The sequence below is a fragment of the Hippichthys cyanospilos genome, chromosome 11 (genome assembly GCF_059441005.1).
Source record: "Hippichthys cyanospilos isolate Australia breed blue-spotted pipefish chromosome 11, RoL_Hcya_1.0, whole genome shotgun sequence".
Taxonomy (NCBI): Eukaryota; Metazoa; Chordata; class Actinopteri; order Syngnathiformes; family Syngnathidae; genus Hippichthys; species Hippichthys cyanospilos.
In genome coordinates, this window is record NC_142379.1 from 18416874 (window position 1) to 18439645 (window position 22772).

A 22772-nucleotide genomic window follows, 5' to 3' on the forward strand; every position below is an offset into this window, starting at 1 on the left:
TAAGGTTGAAATCGCTGATTTAATTAGCACAAAATGTGTTGTGCACTGATTGATTGGACTAAGTTCCTATGGATGAAAAGCCAAGCATTTTTAGCGCATGTGACCGAAAGACAGACATAATACAACATAGTCAATGCAAAGTACTTGTCATTTACACTATGTAAAGTTGTACACGGCTGCTTATAAACGACATCTCTTGCTACCAATAGATGAACATGGCATTTCTCTAGGGGCGGGACTATATGAATGGCGTTTCCTTGTGGGGCGGGACTTCCTGTTGAGTTGCGGTTGGATGGCAGAGATCTACCCGGTTGACACGTACCTCAAGTTAAAGGTGCAGTGCAGGCCTCTTAAGCGATTTCGGACTAAACTTTTTCGTGTTCCCGCACAACTTCTGTAGGTTGCGTGAGACGAAGAAAACAAACAGAAAAGAAAAACGCTGCGCAAAGAAGCAAGGTGGAGTTTGACTTTTTGGTACATCTCTGCAAACCCAGCCGTCGTTGAGAAAATCTGCGCGGCCACTTTGAAGAGACTGAGTAGCGAAAACAACTACAACGAGTGTCGTCGTGCGAAAGTAATGTTTGCGTCCATTGATCTCGCTTGCGCAGAAATGTCTCAGGACTAAGGAGTGAGAGACGAGGTTGCAAGTCGTGTCGGGAAGTTTCCAGCAGCAGAGACGGCGCTTACTCGCTCAGGCGTCGGGGAGGGGCGCGGGTCTAACATGGGAAACGGAGTATGCTCGCGGAGGCAACGGAGGATTTTCCAGGTTCTCCTGCTGGTCACCGTGATCTGTGGAATGATGTACGGCGGCATGGTTTCGTACGAGATGCACAAGGAGCTGAAGAGGACACAATCCATGGCGCTCAAGTACCAACAGCACCAAGAGTCTCTGTCGGCTCAGCTCCAAGGTAAACACGGTGACGGACGGTGTCGTGATTGACTCCATTTGCGCGTGACATGTTTTTGCGGCGCCCTCGCTTCAAATATATCTTGTTTATTTTTAAAAGTTTTGGATTCATTTGTTAACTGTACCCGTTTAGACTTTTCCATGGTTAGTTCATCAAGCGCTCTATTTGAAATAAAACTGACCGGTCTTTGTGACTGCCAACGTTTAGCTGTCAAACACAATTTGGAATTTAAGAATAACAAAGCTGAGTTTATTTCGGCTTAACGCATTAAGGACACAAACTGCAAACCAGAATAATTTAACCCACTTCCTCTTACCTGTCGTTACCTATTGCACCACAGCAACGAACTACATAGCTGACCACCAATATGCGTTAACTACATTGTTACAGACCAAAATACAGTAGAAGGCATAAAGAAGTTGCAACAACTTAGCTGTAAATACAGTGAATTGTAGTCTGATGGTTGGTTGCCGAAAGACAGGTCAAGGCCTTTATTGCAGGGCGCTGTTTAATCTGAATGACCAGGTTAGGTTTTACCAAAGAGCTCAGCTGCCTGCAAAGGGGATTGACTGTTTCTTACCATCGGAGGTAGTGGGATTTAATGCTTAATACAGGACACCAGACATGTTCGCATGCACTGACACAAACACATACATCCATTTGGCTGTCTAGCCCTTGTCTGTTCTAGGACTGTCACTAGCCAATCTTTTTAAAATCGATCAACCATCAAGCCAAAATGTTTTTTTTTTTTTCTTTTCAGATCTTATAATATGATTGAAAATGATTTGAAGGAGATACAAATACTGACTTATTTTACGTGTCATTTGGTAATTTCCGTCCCAGCGTGTGTTTTCTAACATCGGGAGGTTCCACAGGAAGTGTTTTCCTTAATTCACTACCTTCACCCCACCCCAGAAGAAGAATCAAATGCGCATGGTGTTGGGAGTCTAAGAGTTAATCTGGCAACCTGGCACCATGTGCACAATGCGAGACTAGTAGCTAGTAATGTTGCACGATTATGTCCAAAATAATAATCACGATTGTTTTTTGTCAATATTGAAATAACTATTATTAATCCCGGTTATTCGTCATATTTAATCAAACATATCTATTTATTGCACTTTTTATTAAACAAGCAGTACATAAACAAGGCTTCAAGGTTTGATACTTTCAAAAAATAATAAACTAAAATAAATAAAGTAAATAATAGTAAACAAATTCACCAAGACATGCCAAAATCTTGGCACACATAGCAGCACGGTTAACTTACTTACGGAGTCCCAACCAATGAAAAAAATGAAGCCTACTTAGAACCAAGCACATACTACAACAACAGGCCTGTAGCAACACCTACAATAGCCTTACAAATTTTTTGCTAGAAAAAAACAGCAGAAAAGTAGCACATTCACTCAACGTGAGTATGGACTTAGCAGTCAAAATGTAATTTTTTGGTCTTTTCAAACCCAATATATCGAATTTTCCAAAATGGGTCTCATTTGACAGCTAGCAAGGCATACATTAGGAACCAGGTGAGAAACTCAACGCCTTTTCATTCTGGTGCTGATGGGAGGCCGCTAAAAGTACCAGAATCACTTGAAGCGAGAATGTACTTAGCAATCAAAATGTCATGGTAGCCAGTTCTAGGTCACCCAGAGCTATCCAACACTGCCAGCTGAGCTTTCAATACAAAAACAGAGGCAAGCAAGAGCACTCACCTGGCTTGTAGAATGGCGAAGGGGGAACTTGGGATAACTGATACTTGTGAATTCCGTCACGTAGGATTTGACCCCCTGACAGACATCGTACATCCATAAAAAAAGTGTATGAAATACGCTAATAAAACCTTGCAGACCTTTCTTTTGCATGCCCAATGATCTCCTAACCGTAGTACGGATGCATAACAGGCATTTGGCTCTTTTTTGTGTACACATTTTCTTTTACCACACATAGTGCATCAGAGAGTGGTAAGTGCTGCTAACTCTCCTCACTGCCCGTTATATACTGCTATGACTCCGTCCATGTAGAATTATGGGGAGTGATTCAGATTTTAACAAAAGCGTCTTCTATTAGACTGATTCATACTTCACGTTAGGACTGAGCGTGTTAGTATTACTGCAGTACACTGCTGCTGTCTTTTGGAAAAACAAAAACAAGAGACACTAAAGCCACAAAAGGTGAAGCACGAAGTGGTGAGGGAACACTGACAGGGTTCTCCAACTCTGGTCCTCGACGGCACCTATCCAGCATGATTTCAGTGCAACCCTCCTCCGAATAATCAGCTCATCAGGAAACGCTGCTGTATCTTGCTAATTATCCTGATCATTTGAATCAAGTACATTGGAGTAGGGTTGCTCCGAAAACATGCTGGATGCTGGTGCCCTCGAGGACTGGGGTCACCAACTCCAACCGAATATTTAACGTGTGTTAATTTTGGTTTATATAATATGTTCAAGCCATTTGTTGTGGAAGAATTCATACCCCCGTTCTTTTGTTTGATCGTCCATCCATCCATTCATACATCCATTCAATCAAGCACTTATCCAAGGTCAGATCATGGGGCATCAGCCTTAGCACAAGATTTCCCCCGTCTCTGCACAGCGCGAGACTTTTTTTTTTTTTTTGAGTTATTCACTAAAAAAGTACTGAATAAGCAAGCTAACGTTTGGCACCTGTGACTAACATTTAGCACAGCACAGCCTACACTAAATTAGCCACTAGCTAGCGGCACTCACATGCCTAATGAGCAGCCAGATTATTTTTCATTGTAATATTGTAGATGTAAATCAAAACTGCACACTATGCTGTTAACACTCTGACATGCTGACTTTTGCTACTGATGACTGGTCAAGTCTTCTGTGGGTCTGTCACTTTGTCTCATTGGAAAAAAAATACGTGGAGAGAGCGTTCTAAAATGTCACAGTATGAATTTAAATATAAATTTAAAAATGTTGACTATCAAAAAAAAAGCAGATCAAATTTGGTCATTCATTAATAAGTGGAAATGTGGCGTTTGGCCATCTGTGTTAGTAATTGTTTTTCACAGATCTTGAAAAAAATATATATAGTTTATAAATCTGAATACCAAACTACTCAAAATAAGCAACTCTGCAGAATACAGGATGCCCTAACACAAGTCGCATGCATTTTGTCAAACAAGCTCAACTTGCAGCTGAAAAATTAGTCCATAACAAAAGTGACTCTTTTTTTTTTTTTATGTTTACATTTGCATGTCAAAGTGTTAATATTTTCTTTTTGTCTGTAACAAAATTGCCTCTCCTGTTTATGCTCACATTTTCATGTTAAAGTGTTAATATACTTGCAGATTTTTAATTTTTTTTTCCCCCGGCCAAATTCTTGTCTCGTTTGGTTCTTGTGCACTCAGTGTTGTGACACATCTTGTCTCGTGAGATTTGTGTCTCGTCCCATCACCAATATTATTCATATATTTGTCTCTGAGAGGGCAACGTTGTTTGTTTTAGTTTCCATTTCAAGACAAAAGTCCATTTTGCAGGCTCTTTATAGCCTGGCACTGTGCCACATGTTGTCCGAGCCAGGAAAGCTTAATAGAATGCTATGCCCATTAGGCCAACTCCAGTGGTAGCGTCATTTCATTGATGGTTTGTAAATGGGACAGCTGGCGCTAAGGGCCAGCTCATTCACTCGTATTGACACACTTCTGTTCCATTACGAAATGCTGAATAGGTGCAGGTCATTTTAAAGTTGTGGTCTACGTGATGACAAACTGGTTTTGGAACGGTGAGCAATAGACTTCAGTCCAAGTATTTAACAAGATAAAAAGCTCACTATACAGTACCTGTTTTTCTTGTTTTCTTTTCCAGTACACACCAGTGCAAGCTGCCCTTATTTTCTGTAACATATTTGTATTCACTGTGTGAAATTAATCATCCAGCATTCAGTGCCCACGTAACTTGATATCCATGGATGACGGTCGATTGCTGTTTTCTGTCTTCTAAGTTTTAAGTTTTTGAGGGAAGATAACTGGAAAGAGTATGGAAAGAGCTTCAAATCAACCACAAAAATAATAAAAACCTCAGGAATCTCCTTTCTTTCTAAAGTCACTCATCTTGTGTTTATGAACAAGCTGAATGCAAATACTAAAATATTCAAGCAACCAGTGCTGACCTCTTTCCATTGTCATTGACAGTTTTTGGGCTGTAAGCCACCAGCCCACTCGACAGATTCAATCATCCCCCAATCTAAAGCGGCAGACCTGTAAAGGTCATTCCCATAGGGTGCAGCCTTGATTTGCACTCTGCTAATGCACTTTCATCAGCCTGTATTGGGAATTGGTCTGAAACCGAGAGAGTCATTACTGATTCTTCCACAAGAGCTATAGAAGACGCTTTGGATTAGTAATCACTAGTGATGTGACAATATCAAACTCTTAGTCCAATATCTTAAACATTAAGGCCGCAGCACAGTGTGTAGTATAGTTAATTTCACAGTAGATACAGTGAAATATAAATATCCATCTGATTTTAGATGGAAACTTATTTCACTGCATTTACTTTTATGGATTAAGTGCTTTATTTGGGTCTCTGAAACATTGTATTGTTATGAGCCTGTTTTTTTAAATTGTTCTTCATTTTATAGTAAAGTGTTGTGGGTGTTATTCCCCCAAATACTTTGCATAATGGCCATTAGGACATCACATGACTTATTTGTTTACGCTGCAACCGTGGCAAGAGAGGAGTGGAAGATTTAAAATGGAGAAGAGTGATATAATTTTTGTCTTTCGGTCATGATGTTGCACTGAACAATTAAATCAGTCAAAGTTTTGTTTACACTCAGCAGGGGTGTCAAACTCATTTTTATTGCGGGCCACACTGTAGTTATAGTTTCTGTCAGATGGCCTGTGTAATTGATTTTAAGTGTGTTTGTCACACACTTGTCTAGTTTTGACTGTTTAAAAGAGAGATTGGTTGTAAAAAATGCTTTATATTTTCCTTCCCCCATTTTTTTTTTTTTTTAAATTGAAGACAACTTTCAAGTTTGGTATTTCAAGTCAAATCAGCATTTTGCGGGCCACATAAAATGATGTGACGGGCCAGATCTGGACCCTGGGTCTTTAGTCTGACACCTGTGGTTTACAGTATCATTCCGCGTTTTAAACCTTTGGTTACCCCTGGCAAAAGAACAGCTCACAGATTCACCAGAGATGGGGGTGGTGGTTGGTACATTGTTGAATGCATAACATCAACCTCCAAAGCTCTACATAATAATGACATTGTTGCCAAAATATTGTGATGGTGTTGCGAGTTACTGTGTAATTTCTACCGATGAGTATAAATGTACAGTAAATAAGAGACAGAATGAACTTCATTCATTTACAAAAAGAAACTTATAGCTGCAACTAAGATTATCCCTCCATCCATCCATCCATTGATTCCATCCATCCATTCCTCCATCCATCCACGAGGGCAAATGCCAGAAGCAAACCCATGATCTTTGCACTGTGGGGTGGGTGTGTTAACCACTTTTCCACCATGCTGCCTAACTGGGATTGGTTGTTGGTACTCATTTGCATCCATACACATGCTTTAGCTATAGGAAATGTGCTGAATTGTGAAAAATTAGTATTATGGAATCTAAGAAGCACTGTCCCGCAGTGGAAGTGCGTTCTGTCAAATTATTCCGTTTATTTTTCTCTTCTATGTTCCTAAACTGTCAATCCCCTGTTCCAGTGATAGGCCTAAAAATCTTCAGGCATGCTTGGCTTTGCATTCCACAAAAATGGCCACATGCTCACTTAAACATGTAACATTTACACTGTCGATGATCTGTCAGATATGATTACTGGTACTTAATGCCTCAATTGAACTTTCCTGCCTTGTCACGAGACCCCAATGTTTCCCTCCTCCTGCTCTTGTCATATTTGCAGTGGTGTACGAGCATCGTTCAAGACTGGAAAAGTCTCTTCAGAAGGAAAGGTTAGAACACAAAAAGGCCAAAGAAGGTGAGACCACTAATGGTTCTGGCTCATTCCATGTCACATAGACACTTTACTTGTGTGATTAGCTTACTTTTTTTTTTTACATTTACCATTTATACTGAATTTTTCCTGTGGTAGCTTTAAAATTTACAGTGTGCACTTTTTAAGCAAGTTTGATATTATGAGTTTTTTAAACAAGGTTTTTTCTGTTCCAGATTACCTCGTGTATAAATTGGAGTCACAGCAGTCACTGAATAAAGAGAAGGTAATCTATTTCCCATTAATCATCTAAATCAGCGGTGTCAAAGTCAAATGGGGAGACGAGGGGGTCAAAAGAAAAAAAAAAAACTACAACCAATCAAATGTTTATTAAAAAATGAAAAATACCACACATGGGCGAGTGAACATACTTGAACCTACAGAAAACCAAACAAATATATGACCTTATGATTGGATAGGAAGAATAAAGTATTATTTTCTTATGGCTCCGTCAGTAATTTTTCATTTTCAACAGGCATAAAAGACATCTTTCTTTTATATAAAAATCCCCATAACATGCACATTAAATGAACAAGGCGATATTTTTCAAGGGGCCATCATTATATTATTGCCGGGACAGGGAAAAAGTAGGTTACATTTTCTCCAAAGAAAGAAATAATATCAGCAATTTTCTGTGATTCATTCAAGTGAATTAGTTTTTAAACCCAGTTGAAAAATAAATTGGTGGTAATTTTTTCAGATCCAGAGAGAATTGTACTTCACATTTTTCCTGTGGTGGTCTACATAACCTGACATCATTATTCATTCCTTTTCTAAATGTATTTTTCCCAATAAAATTGTGTGTGTGTGTGTGTGTGTATGTATGTGTGTGTGTATATATATATTTATTTTCTGTCCATGTCATATTTTATCCATTTGGTTACACTCCTTTCAGTGTTGTAGTTTTAGGTTAGAGTTTTTATCTAATAGCTAACTTGTGTCCCCAGTCTGTATGAAATCTGCCCAAGGACTTCAGAATCAACAGTTGCTTGCATCTGTGCAATGTGAGTGAACAAGCACATAGAGTTGATAGACAGTTGCAATAGCCAATCGATCATGAGGTGGCGACATTAAGGCCAGCTAGAAAGCCTCTTTTTGAATGTGACGTGTACTGCACACCCATTGCGATTGGATATTCAGAATGGGAGGCGACGCTATGCAGGTTAAGCACGCTTTGCCGTTTGGTTGTGACAATCCTGTGTCCTGTGCTTCTGCATAGCGGTTGTTCTCGGCCTTTTTTAAAGATAGAAAAGGATTTGTTGTTGGAACTGAAACAACCGGACAAACTGTATAAGAAAGTCATTGAAGTCTTCTTGGGTAAAGAAAGAAGAATGGATTTGAATTGTGTTTTGGGAGACCGTTTTGATGAGTGCGAGCATTCTATTAATGTATTTTTTTCATTTTCTTTGTTTTTGCAATTTTATTTCATTCATATTCAAATAATGGTAAATAAATATGATGTTCTAATATTAAACTGCGATTTGTAATTAAGCGTACAATCTTTTTAAAGCTCACCTGCTCTTGGTGGACTTAATAAAACTACATGCACAAATAATTTTAAGTTCCTTTTTATTTTTAACTTTTGATAGTATCACGTATAGTGATAAATTTTAATTGCTGGTGTGGGTTTATCCATATTTAAACGCTCCAGGAAATAGCCTGTTTATTACACATTTAAGGTGATGCAACAGTCAGTAATGTGTACATGAGCATCTGAGGGGTATTTATTCGAGTTGGACATCACAAAAGGCATAAATGTGAAATGCACGGACCGCCACTGCATTTTTTCACACGGGTACTCAAACAATGTCCATATCACCTAGCTGACAGAATCACCTTTGGCCTTCGTCTACCATACACGGTCCGGGTTGGGGTCTTGACACCTCTCCGTACAGATCATATCCTGTAGTTGTGCCATGCATAAGACGTAATGCTAAAAACTGGAGTCAACTCTGTGGAAAACTGATATAGCTGGGCAATGTTAGAAGTGTCAAGCTCTCATCCCAGGCTATGAATATGCAATAAAATCTTTTCCTTTTATCACAACGCCGCTCTTTTAGATCGATAGACATGCTCAGCAATCTTTTTTTTCTGTTCAGGTTCACATTTAAAAAGAGTTGCCTGTTGTCTGGGCAAACTGCACCACAAACTAAGCATAACATTTTTGATGAAATCCCATTCTGTGAATGGCTATAGGCTGATTTTGCGAGCTCTTCTGTCGAGACAGCAGCCTTGCTTTGTGATTTATTTTTTCTGAACTGAGCCTCCCGAGTTTGAAGACTTCTCGTTTGAATCCTTCCCCCTTCTGTAACCGTTTTTCATGTTCACAATCTTGTTTTTCCACGTTTTTCATTTTATGATGCCATCTTCTTAGATTATACTGTTTCATTGCCGCCACAGTTTTTCCACACTGGAGACACATGGGTGTTCCAGCAACCTCCGTGAGAGAGTGATCCGACTCCTGCATTGTTTGAAACACCCGGTTTTTAGTTTGCATCTTCGATGTTGCCATTTTTGAGCGGTATCTGGAAGTTGACTTTTGCTCCTATGCTAGCTAATGACTTCTAATGAATGAAGCTGGCCTTGCGCTTAGGCGCGCCACTTTTGCATTGTGGGAAATTTAGTATTGGTGTGTGTAAAACACTGACAAACTGTAAACCGCAGTAGGACTGATCTGATAATCAATATCATTCAAGTGGCCAAAGAAGACCTTTTTGGCTGGGACTTTGACACATCACCTAAATCTTTAATTGTCATCATTATTCGATATAGCAGGGGTTCTCAAACATTTTGGTGTGAGGAACCTCTTTTACAAAGCATATTTTTCTTAGGACCCACATTGCAAATGTTTGCGGAAACAAAAACAAAAAAATCATTTAAGCCCTTTTTATTCACCATGAGATTCAATTTGACAACAAGAGTATTAATAACAACAAGTATATAGCTTTTCCGCTATCGTGAAGCTTGGAAAATAAAAATTGCAAATTGCACGCCTCCTTATAAAAAAAAAACAAAAAAAACTGGTCAATTTCCCCGAAACAGGAAGTTGTCAATTATTTAGTCAAAAACAGCATTATAAAATAAAACGGTGTTTTAGCTTTGCTGGCTTCATCACCTCATTAGCGAGCAATTGTAAACTGAAAAACGCATTTTGACAAATTTCAAAATTCAAAATTATTACACAAAAATACTTTTAATGGATTGGAGAATACTCATGAATTCTTTCACAATTTAATATAAAATGAAATTAACTTAAATATATATATATATATATATATATATATATATATATATATATATATATATATATATATATAGATATATATATATATATATATATATAGATATATATATATATATATATATATATATATATATATATTAATAACCCAAATTTTTTCATGGAACTGCAGTCAGACAATAGACCTCTAGCGGTCTGCAGCCTCCACTTTGAGGACCACTGCAATATAGTAATTCAAATAATAACAATTGTATTCATATCGTGTTTGTCTGCTTCCCATTGTTCAATGTGTGTGGCGTGTCTCCCATTTGCTATTTTGCTATTAAGCCTGAACCACAAAGACCTGTGTTTTGACAGCATTTTGTTTGTGTCCTCACACAGCAAGACTCCAGTAGCAAACTGAGCTCACTCCACGTGCAACATCAGATGCTCAAGGTTTGGATTCGCTTTGTGCCAACAAAGATAGACGCCCTGATGTCAATTTAGGGAATGACCATACCTTATGTTTCCACTTTGCTTTTCAGAACCAGCATGAGGACCTTAAGAAGCAGTATTATGATCTGCAGGAGCAGCACCAGATGCAGGGAAACGATCACAGTCGACTGATTGATGAGCACAAAGACCGCTATGAAAAAATGCAGCAAGTCAAAGAAAGGGAGGTGGCCCAACTTAAAGGTCTCTTTACTCATTCTAAAACATAAATGTATTACACTAGAAGGGCTATGTCTATTTTTCTCATGCTGCTGTTGAGCTCCAGCGGTATCACACTTAAATTATCCATGCTTTGTCTCCACCTTGTGACTCAACAAGTAATTACATGCAATTAGCTGATTCCTTTTACAGTTTAGCTAAGTGATGCAGTGGTTGTTTGTGATTTCCCATTGTAGTTATCAATAATGTTTAAGTAAGAATGAAACTGATAAATATCAATCTGCAGCTCTGTTTCTAAATCTCTGTAAGCGTTTACATTTTCAAATGATCACTTCATACCTGTCAACCTCGGCCAATCGCTTGCCTTTTAATGATTGCAATTCCTCTTATTAAGCTATAATAAATCTTACAAACTCAACGCGGCACATTTACTCACAGCAAGACAGAATATGGAGAATAAAAACAAAGATAATATGTGTAAATCATTTTTTATTTTATGTACTTTCACATCCTTTTTTCACGGAACGCAGAACTGAGGACCTTTTGTTGACAATTTAATCCATCCAGAATATTCACTTTGGAGAGTCTGCCATTCTTTTTGGCGTCGACCCGATCCCTGAGTTCTTTTCTTCCAACTTGGCGGTCCTTCCATGCTTACTTTCACGATTATAACGGGTTGATTCTTCGATTCCAACACAAATACCTGACTTCAAAATATACGGAAACGGCAATAACGTGACACACTTGCACATATCATGCTTTATTGACAAGGCTGTAATAAACACGTAAAATAAATGCATGATCGAGGATAACTTTTGCTAGTGTACCGCGACAATATTAGCAATCGACGATGACGTTGTCGTCTGCTACCAGTGACCGAGACGAAATAGGTAAGAGGAGATCTGTCTTACAAAAAACATACTTTTTTCCCCGTACAAAAGTTGTTGACAGGTATGTCACTTTTAAAAAATTCTTAGGAAAACACATGTCCCATCCCTGCTGAGCTATATTTTTTGAATAGGTCCATGGGCTACCCATGCGGTCCTTGTGGGCTACTTGATGAAACTCTCTTGTCTTTTTTCAGAGAGGGGATCGATAAATAAAAAGTTCTCTTTAAAAAAAAAAAATGGCCAGTGAAAAAGTCATTTCAGGTGAAATAAATGATTGAATATTGAGTGTTACAGTGTGCATGTTGATGTAACTCAGTGTTTGGATTTAACATAGCTTTTGGGACATTATATATTCTTGAAGGAGCAGCTACGCTGATTACGCAATATAATATCATCAGAATAATATTGTATTCCAGAAAATGTATGATTATGACATGGCTTCTTGTTAAAGCCTAATTTTCCTGCCTGCAGATAATATATATAATCTGAGAGAAGAAAATAAGCAGCTAAGGAAAGCCCACCATGACATTCACATGCAACTGCAGGATGCACAGGTGAGACTTCTTATCTATTTATCAGATGAAATGCTCCCTCAATCAGTTGTTTGGCTGTTAAATACACATATGGAGTGTTTAGCTTATGCTTCGTTCTGTAATTGGTTTTATGCAGTGGCTTTTTAGGCAATTGGAAGTTATTGGCGTATTAATCTTGCATTATATTGTGTAAATGCACAGCCTACTTGCTGATGTTTCATTTATATGGTCTTTTACGGTGAACCTGTTTCAGTCATGTGTTAATTGCATCTGTTGTTTTGTATTTGTTTGTTCAGGCAAAACACCAAGACTTGAAAACGGCACACGATCAGATCACACTGTCATTGGAAGATCACAAGAATGCGCTAGCGGCAGCTCAGGTAGGCAAGCAGTTTAATGGGGTCTTCGATCCATAAAACCCCCCCAGCAAAGTATGGAAATACATCTTGAGCCAGCTACTGTGCTCATATTAGTCTAAGCATTTGAGATAAGAGCAGCTTTGCCTGGATCTTTCGGAAAAGGACGCTAATATTATTGAATAGCGACAAAGTGACTCCAGCTCGAACTCACTTATGTCTTCAATGAATACATAGATGACTGAATGAATGATTATCTATCAAGCATTAGTTTTAGGTACTACTAATTACAGTACAGTACTGTATTAGGCATATTGTGATACAGAGATCAATAATGTGATGCAGAGACACCATGATATTTCTCCTCAAGCTTATCACATAGTGAGAATCTGATACCAGCCCATGCCTATACAGCATTTACAGTAGTTGTGAGAATATGTTATTTAACTTTAAATGGCAAGGTGAACACATGTATTTGGTGTTTAGTAAATTTATTGATTATTGTTACTAAGTACATTCAAATGATTAGTAAACATTTCCAAGTTCCTCAAGTGAGCAGAAAACTTCAAGTCAATTTGCTCTTTCTCATGACATCATACTGTAAATTAAAACTGCATGTTTTCCGCAACATCTGGTCTAATTAGTATCAAACTCTTTAAGTCTATTCATAGTCTGCTCAAATGACATCAAGTTACCATAAATGATGTATTATCTTATAAGCTGCTTGTTTTTCCCAATGTCGCTGATCTCATTTAATGAGACAGTTGCTGTTTCACATGCAGGTCTACAGTATGTAACCAGACTTGTACGTTTTATTTTGACAACTCAGCACATAGACAAGTCAACTTTGTCTATAGAGCACAAAAACAACCATAAAATTGAATAGAAAACCTCTATTGTCGCATTTTGTGGTGCACTTGCACAAAATTGAGCTTACTTGTTTGAAAACCTAAAAGATGACAAATAATAAAATAATACTACTTACTTAGTGTGGGTTGGTGATGAATTGTTTATGGAAGCTTTGTGATGGATCGCCCAAATTTCCTGATTAAAGCTAGGTACCTGGCAGGGACGGCGGGGGGAGAGAGTGAAAAAGAGCAAATCATCATGAAAGGAGAAAAATAGTAAAAGACTTGCAGTCTATTTTTGTCGCTGTTGCAATAGTTACAATTGATTCACTGAATGTACAAACTTCAGGTTTACCAATGAAAAAGTACATCTCATAGTTTCTCATCACTGCATGACTTAATTCTTGGAAGTTTGAACTTTAATCTTAAGTGTTTATGACTTTATATTGTGGCTTCATATACTCCTTGGGACCAAGGGACATCACGCTCTTCTTTTGTGATAAAAGGCATGGGTCAATGTTTGATTCTGATAATATGATGAGCTTGATCAAAAATCTCGCAATAACACGGTATTGAATTTATAGCGCTAAAATATGAGTCATAACAGACATTTTTTCCACATTAAAAAAACTGCTTCATTTTTAAACAAAATACATAATAGAACACGTGTCACAATAGCAGAGATTAACCATGCGATATTAAATATGTAAATAAAAACAGAGATTAACCACGCGAGATTAAATATGTAAATAAAAGCAGAGATTAACCACGCAAGATTAAATATGTAAATAAAAGCAAAAGAAACTTTCAGTGAGCAATAGGAGTTTTGCTCAACAATAAAGGTATACACAAATTCTTTCTGATAGAAAACATCCAATTTAAATTTAAATATGTCCATCCATCCATTTTCTATAGCCGCTTATCATCACTAGGGTCGCTTGCCGGTGCTTATCCCAGCTGTCTTTGGGCAGTTGGTACAATGACAGTAGGTACAATGACATGATAGCCATATTACCTGCACTAGTTAGCTGCAGTATCTATTGATTAGCTGCTGTAGCCGAAGACACAGATGATACACAATGAGAGGAGGCTCACGCTGCATACTGCAGTTTCTCTTTAAGGTGGGAAAAGAAGTTAGCGGTTTTGGCGGATTTGGCCAGTTTTAAATAACTGTGACTTCAAATCATGATGTATCGCCAATTTTGTCATCGGCCCATGTCTAACTGTATTTTACCTACTGTAGTCTTGTACCTTTTATTGCAGGTACAAGTTAATGAATACAAGGTGCTTAAGGAGTCTCTGAACAAGTCACCGAACCAAGGACAGCCTGAAAAAAAAACTGTGCTCCAGCAACCAGATCCCAAATCACAGGAGGCCTTCATGTTAGACCAGCTAAACAAGGAGGAGGCTGTCCTAAAAGAGGACCACCATGATACTGTGTCCAGGGTAATGTGTTTTCAGGTTGTTTTTTTTTTCGGTTTTCACTTACCCAAAAGGAATTCTGTAGTTAACTAAAATTTTGTCTCAGCTGGACCAGCAAGAGGAGAGATCCCCTTCTCTGTCCGAAGTCCAGTCACACCCCACAACATCAGAGCACATTTTGTCAGAAAAAGAGGAGGATGGAGATGCGGAGAGGAAGAGGGAGCTGGCCGAGGAGGAAATGGCCCAAGCAGGACAACCTGAAAAGCTAGAGGAGGAGGACCTAGATCAACAGCAGGAAGAGCAACAGGAGGAGGAAGCTGAGCTACAGGTGGAGCTGCCAGATGAGAACGCCTTGGACAGCCAACATGTCAGAATAAGTTTACGTATTTCAACTTTATCATTCTGAACATGTTTTACAGCCCTTAAACTGCAAACCAAACAATTAGTTTTTATCATCTTAGGAAATGTGTTTAAAAGGTATATGTTCGTAAGAAAGAATTACACTATATACACCTGTCTCGTATAATTATTACAGTTAAAAAAAGGTTCATTTATTTGTTGTCCAGAAAGAAGTCCAGTTCCGGCAAGAGCCGCACAGTAAGACAGAGGGCGCCAAATCAGCTTATGAGCAGCAGCAGGAGCAGCAGCGTCTGGAGGCGCAGAAGGCGGAAGAGCGCCGGTTGATCCAAATGCGACAGGACTCCCTGCAGGCCCAAAGAGAAAGGGTGCTGAGAGAGAGGGAGGCAAAGCTGAAAGAAGAGCAGGAGAGGGAGGAGAGGCAGCATCAGGAGGCAGACCGACGGGAGCGGCTGCTAAGAGAGGCGCACCAAAGGTCAGATGAAATGCACGCACTGGCTGACAGTGTAAGCACGCTGCAGATGAGTGAAGTAAAGATGGGTTTCAAATCAGCTTCTTTACCAGTATAATTACCACTTTTTCAATAGAAATGAGCTGTTCTTAAGACATTTTTATAGTTCTGAGGTGAGCTGTGGACTATTTCTTTGTTCTCAGGAAGAAGGCCGAGTATGAAAACATGCACGATAATATAGACCAACGGGAAGAAGTGCATGGCACGGAGAATAAACAAGGTAAAATGAAGCATTCTTGCCACCGTTCCATACGTTTGAGATCACATTAGTGGAGCTCATTTGCCTCATTCTTTTTTCACAGAGAAACAGTCACTTTTGTTGCAAAATGACCTGAAGGTGCAGCAGAAGGTGACCTTTTTGTCTTTGTTTTTTTCTTGCATGTCTGGCATAAGTTTTTTAATATCATATGATGGCATGAAAAAAAATATCCAGATGTACAGTCTTCATAGATTTGCACTAAAAATGTCACGTGAGTGTTTTCAGCAGAGTTTGATGAAAACTAGAGAAAGCTATTTCTGGAGAAATTGTGTGTTGAAAGTTGAGTGGCTGAATAATTGAATGGAGAGTGATTTGCACATTATTTGCAAATTATATAGAATGAAATCTGAAGAAAATTGCTCTATAAAATTATGAAAAATTTAATAAGTGTGAGTAATAAATACAATGTGCTTAATGATCACTTCCAGGTCATTCACTTGCTTGTAATTTTCGGTCACTTCTTGTTTGTTTGTTAGGCACTTCCAGGTTACTTCCTCTTTAAGATGGTTGAATTCCTTTAATTTTGAACCAATATGGCCATTCTGTCGAGGCTTACCTTATGACTTCAGGAAAAGTACCCTAGAAAGTCCCCAAATGAAGCAAAATTCCTACAATGACAGAAAGTAAGAGCTTAATAAAATAATTAAAATAAAGAAAAATACACAAAAATGAAGGAATATACCGAAATTCCCATCATAAAGGAAAATACACCAAAAAGAGGGAAAGTACCCCTTGGGGGTCCCAAAATAGCAAAAAAAATAGCAACATTCCTGTTCTGATAGACAGTCCTGCAAAACAAACCACCAGGGCTGCAACTCGTGATTATTTTAACAATTGAATAACCTGTCAAACAAATGGTTGATTAATGGATTGATAGGATTAAAAAAAACAGACAAAAGGTTTTGATTTCCATCCCTTTATTGAAACAAAATGGACATTATTTTAAATTGACAGTGCAAATAGCATATGGTTCACTTAAGGGTGTGCTCTGTAACATAAAAAAGGGCAAAAACTATAAACATGTTTTAGTGAAGTATAAGCAAGTGTTTGAACACCTTTAATTTCGATTCAACACAAAGACAATACGGGTACTACTCAGAAAATTTGAATATACTAAACATGTATTTTTGCAATTTAACTTAAAATTTGAATTTGACCTATTGAATAAAGAAATACAATTCAAAACAATAATATTCAAGTTTTGTTTCTTTGGATGACTGTTTGAAGCTACAAAACTGCAGGTTTTCACTGTATTGTCATTTTCTGGGTTTATCCTTTTAATAAGGTGAACATTTTAATCTACAAAGTCACAGCAAGGAACTGCTTGATATTTGTCAATTTGCATGTAAAGGCTCAATCAAATTTGTTGGTTTCATTCAAATTGCCAACAAGGGCCCAAAATGATTACAGGTAACTGATGATCAAAAATATGCTTATCGATTATTTTGGCAATCGACTGTTAATTAATCATGGCAGCTCTACAATGCGCTTTCACTCTTGGCAGAGGTAAACATTGTATTGTGTGCTTTATTGTTTGCCTCAGGGTGCCATCGGCGGTGGTGAACTGGACCCTGAGGATGATCCCAACAACCAGGGAGAAGATGAGTTTGAAGAAGCGGAGGAAGATCGCTCACGTCATCGTGTTAATGACGATGTTGCGGCGGAGGAGGAAGAAGAGGAAGAGGAGCCGGCAGCACACGCTCAGCACATTGACTCACGCCAAGGCCCGGAACATCCTGCTATAGAGGATGAGCTGGTGGTGGGTGCTAGAAAATTGCAATATTGTATATCGCCAGGAGTTGACATGTAGCTCCCGATGAGGATGACGGATTGATCCAAGTGGCTATATTACATCATGATGAAGCGCGTGTGTGCGCGCGCACGCATGTTTGTGTGTGTCCAGATTGCTGGAAACCCAGATCAGCAGGAAGACAATCTAGATGATCAGTACCAGGAGGAAGCTGAGGAGGAGGTATGCGTCGAAACACCGTCGCATTGTTCTATCACGTCATGAAGATCTTCAACACATCTGTACATGGTTCTTCGGGACAGATGAGGGCGTCATGAAGCTCCTCAACTCACATTGACATAGTTCCTTAGCGCCAAAATGGCATCAAAGTAACCCTTTTTTCAAGTGCTTTGGTTGTGCTCACATAAACAGTAAATCGGTGAGTATTTCTGTGTATAATTGAAGATAGACTATTCAAATAGGTGAATATGCAATTAGCAAATACTGACACATTGCTCTGTCGTGCAGTTCATTTTGTCAAATACAGCGTATCTGGAAAGTATTCACTACGCTTCACTTTTTCCACATTTTGCCATCTTGCAGCCTCATTCCAAACTGTATTAAATGAATCTCTTACCTCAAAATTCTTTACACGATAACCCATTATGACAATGTGAAAACTTTTTTTGGACATTTTTTACATTTATTAAAAATAGAAATCACATTTATATAAGTAATCACTGCTTTAAATCAGAAGAATCTTTGCTTAAGATTTTGTTGATCCAACTTTGTTAGCAATTACAGCCTCAAGTATTTTTGAACATGATGCCACAAGCTTAGCACGCCTATCTTTTGGCAGTTCTTCTTTGCAGTAATTGTTAAGAGCCATCAGGTTCGATGGGAGACACCTGTGCACAATCATTTTTCAGGTTTCTCCAGAGATGTTCAATCGGATTCAAGTCTTGACTCTGGCTGGGCCACTCCAGGACATTCACAGAGCGGTTCTCAAGCCAATTCCTTGAGATCTTGGCTGTGTGCTACAAGCCATTGTTATGTTGAAAAATGAATCTTCACCTTAGTCTGAGGTCAAGAGCACTCCAGAGCAGGTTTTCATCCAGGATATCTCGGTGTATTGCTGCATTCATTTTTGACTTCTATCCTGCCTCGTCAGCCATTTCCTGCTATAGAGAAACATCATCATAGCATGATGCTGCCGCCACCATGCTTCACTATATGGATGATATTGGTCTGTGGTTGAGCGGTGTCTGGTTTCCTCCAAACATGAGGCCTAGCATTCACACCAGAGTTCAATCTTTGTCTCATCCGACCGGAGAATTTTGTTTCTTATGGTACGCCAGTCATTCCAGTGCTTTTTGGCAAATTCCAGATGGCCTGACATGTTTCTTTTACTAAGGAGTAGCTTCTTTCTGGCTACTCTCCCACACAGGCAGGATATATTGTTTGCTGCAGAGATTTTCAGGATGGCTCTCCTCTCTCCACAGAGGAAGGCTGAAGCGCTGGTAGAATGACCATTGGCTTCTTGGTCCTCTCGCTGACTAAGGCGCTTCTCCACTTAGAAAGCCAGCCAGGTCTATCAAGAGCCCTGGTGCTTCCAAGCGTCTTCCATTTACGAATAATAGAGGCCACTGTCTTCATTAGGACTTTCAAAGCAGCAGAAAATGTTCTGTATTCTTTTACAGATTTGTGCCTCAAGACAATCCGGTCTTTCAGCTCTATAGACAATTGTTTTGACTTCATGTTTGGCGTTCTCTGACATGCACGGTCAACTGTGGGACCTTATATAGACAAACGTATGCCTCTCTAAATCATGTCCAATGAAACTTTTTTTCACATTGTCAGAATTTGTAGGTAAGAGGTTAACTTCAAATAATACTTTCTGGATACACTGTTTGAAAAGGTGGTTTAGCTTCAAACCGCTTCATTTGAGTTTAACTGTGAATGCTGATGTCTAAATATGTTTCAAAAAGCACTAGGACATTTCAATTATTTAACAGCACATGCATGAGGAAACATGCCCCTCTGCTGCTTTGAAAATGTGAGCATCAGTACAGACTACGTCTCAAATAATATCCATTCTACTTATAACTTTCTGCGACTGTAGTTGTTTAACGTTTATACTACGTTAAGCCAAATTTCCCTCTCAGGTAGTGTCAAGAAAGGTAACCCTTCATGTCATATCATCTAATTGATTAATGCTATTGTGCGAGTCTTTTATATTATGCCTCTCTGACCTTGAAGGCTCAGGAGAACATTGCAGGTGGGGAGAAGAAAGAGAGAGAAGACCAAGTGGAAGAGGATGGAGAAGAGGCATACAATGAGGAGAACATTGATCAGGTGGGTTGACTTACTTATTTCTCTTTAAAATGAAATATACAAGTACCGTATTTTTCCGAGTACAAGTCGAGTTTTTTTCCTTCTTCTTTTTAACCCTCATTTTAGGGTGGTTCATAATTGCATAACTCAAAACAGACCATTTCTTATGCATATCTGTGTTTGAATAACATTAATTTCAGTGTAAAATAAGTAATATATCATTTACAAGGCCTAAAATTATGATATATATACCGCTAATTCCATGTAGCATGTATCTGTTTTAGAACGTTTGCACAGAATGTCAAAAAATGCACTTCGTCGTCAAGTGGTGCATTACTGCCTGTTTGTTGTCAACAACAAGGCAGCATGGATAATTTTTTCAGCGGACTTTGATGTATTATGAAAAGGAAAATACGGCTTGACTTGTTTCCTTCAGCCCTTGGACGAATGCTTGAACAAGCTGGCATGGATGTCAGCAGGTGGGGGGAGAAACAGCGAAGGGCAACCTTCCACGCTCTGATCTCACAATAGTCATCACTTGGGTAAAGAGTATCCCAAGCAAGATGATCAGCAAATCATTTGTTAAGACTTCAATTTCAAACAAACTGTAACGAGTTTGTTTGAACAAATGACGACAGTGATGATGACTTTTAGGGCTTTTAGACAAATTAATGTCAGTAGGCAAATTAATTAATTTGGCTGTGTCAAAAAAAGAAAGCATTGAATCTTGAAATCATTTTATTGGTGCAACATTAGTTTCGGCATTTGCGTCTTCGTTTACGCATACATTGCCTCGCACGTTTGCGCGCCCCCCCCCCCCCCCCCACCCCACCCCCCCCATAACTGCAACAGTTTGTTACTCAATATACAATGTAAAAATGCCTCTAAAAGTACTGTAATTTTGTGATTTTAGTATCAAACACAATGTATTTTAATTGGACAGCCATGATCTATGTAACCACTAAAGTCAGGGGTAGACTTGTAATCACGTTTTTTTATAATCACCGAAATTGCAGTAGAAATAAAAAAAAGGGGGGGGGGGGGCTAATTATAACCAAGGTCGACTTGTACTCTTCAGAAATATGGTAATGCATGCAGGAACAATACCTCAAAAATTGATGACGTTACAACGAATTTTATTTTGATAGGTTGATTTATTTTGAGATTAGGTTATTATTATTTATTATTAATATTTATTTCTTTTATTTATTACTCAAAGCTAAGTTCGTCACACCGACACGTGCCTTTCCTCATAATTTTTCATTTTGCTGTAGGATAAAATTATCTCTACCTTATATAATGGCCTAATTTTTCATTTCACATTCACTTTTGATGGTCAACCTCAATTTGCGGATGGTCGGTATTGTATAGTGTACGGATTGTAGACATTGTCAGCCTCCGCGGTTCTCGCTAATCGGTTGTAAAATGTTATTTGCTTGTTGAGACATTGGTGAGAGTGAAGTGCACTTTTATGCAGGGACCACACAAGGAGGAAGCCCACGGCAAAGACACAGAGGAAGAGAATTACGAGGAAGATGAAGCCGAGGAAGGGGAACCCAGACGAGAGAAGGGAACCATTCGACGGGCGGAGATGTAAATCTGAAATAAACACTGGGAGGTTCTTATTCCTCATTCTAAAAAAGGAAGCCAACAGCCATCAAGTGAAGACTCCAAGAAGGACCTTTGGGATAGAATGTCTGGACGTGGCGAAGGCTTGCGCTGGAACTGGTCCACGTTCACTGTGCAATTGGACAGAATGTAATGGGTGGAGATGGTTTTATACTGTATGCTGTTTTTATATATACAGTATATATTCATGCCCTCTCTTATGCACCCATGCAAAGAATGTACTTTTAAGATGGCTGTAAAGTTTTTTTCTTTTTTAATCGTTGTATAAAAAAGTGCAACTGTAAAATGTTCATCCGGCATTCCGATCAATCACTTGTTGTTGGTTTATTTATTGCTGATTGATTGTGATGCCCTTGACAATCACGCTAGGTGCAACTCAAAGCTAAGTTCGTCACACCGACACGTGCCTTTCCATTCCTACGCATCGTCGAACTGTCAACTGTCATTTCTGAATTCAAAATATTGAGGTCAATGTTAACATGAGCTAGCAAATTCTGCCTTATAAAACTGTGCCCAATCAACTATAAGAAACTAATAACAAATTGATGAAATTTTTTATTACAATGTACAATAAAATACATGCTGTCTATGTGTCTATTTTTCAACTGTATTTAAAGCAAATGTGGGATTTTGATTAATCATGTTTTACCAACTGAATACTTTGTGTTAAATAAAGAGCATTTCAGTTGTATCTTGTTTGCTCTGGTTATTTATTTTTAAACATTTTTCATCTTTTCTTCTAATTAACAATTCAGACAATAATACTGTATATCCATGCATAGTAGTATGACCCAATAACAATGTGTAAGAACACTTCCCTAATTTTCAAAGTGCTAGTGAATGGGGCATACAGCATTTCAATAGCAAAGCAAAACCATAGCAAGTATGGTAGTTTTTTTTTTTGTAATTGCGACACTATACAAGAAAGAAAAAAAAACCTTGCAAGATTGTGCTGTGACCATATTGGCTTTTCATGGTACTGGAGTGGCAGTAAAGTTAAACAGCTTCAGGCTATTACATTTTTAAACTACCCTCTGCGGATCACAAGCCTCTCTTCCTGACCGACACCTTGTCTTTCGCATTTTATTGCCCTACGGCAGCATAAATGGTCT

At 38.6% G+C, this 22772-nt stretch overlaps 1 protein-coding gene and 1 pseudogene across 2 annotated transcripts; one reads left to right on the forward strand and one right to left on the reverse strand.

Annotated features, from left to right (window-relative positions):
* Positions 1-295: 295 nt before the first annotated feature.
* On the forward strand, positions 296-22351 carry golim4a (golgi integral membrane protein 4a). Of its 2 annotated transcripts, none has more exons than XM_088428294.1 (16): positions 296-908; positions 6811-6885; positions 7077-7126; positions 10523-10576; positions 10666-10816; positions 12154-12236; positions 12512-12595; positions 14683-14865; positions 14948-15208; positions 15408-15673; positions 15853-15929; positions 16012-16058; positions 17512-17727; positions 17872-17940; positions 19957-20052; positions 21509-22351. In XM_088428294.1, exons 1-16 carry the CDS (start codon positions 722-724, stop codon positions 21626-21628), a joined length of 2019 nt encoding a protein of 672 aa, XP_088284420.1. In that variant the 5' UTR covers positions 296-721; the 3' UTR covers positions 21629-22351. The 2 variants fall into 2 exon arrangements, with proteins under 2 accessions (XP_088284420.1, XP_088284421.1); XM_088428295.1 differs by having other exon boundaries at positions 14948-15169.
* Positions 18839-19590, reverse strand: LOC148416251 (uncharacterized; annotated as a pseudogene).
* Positions 22352-22772: the final 421 nt, after the last annotated feature.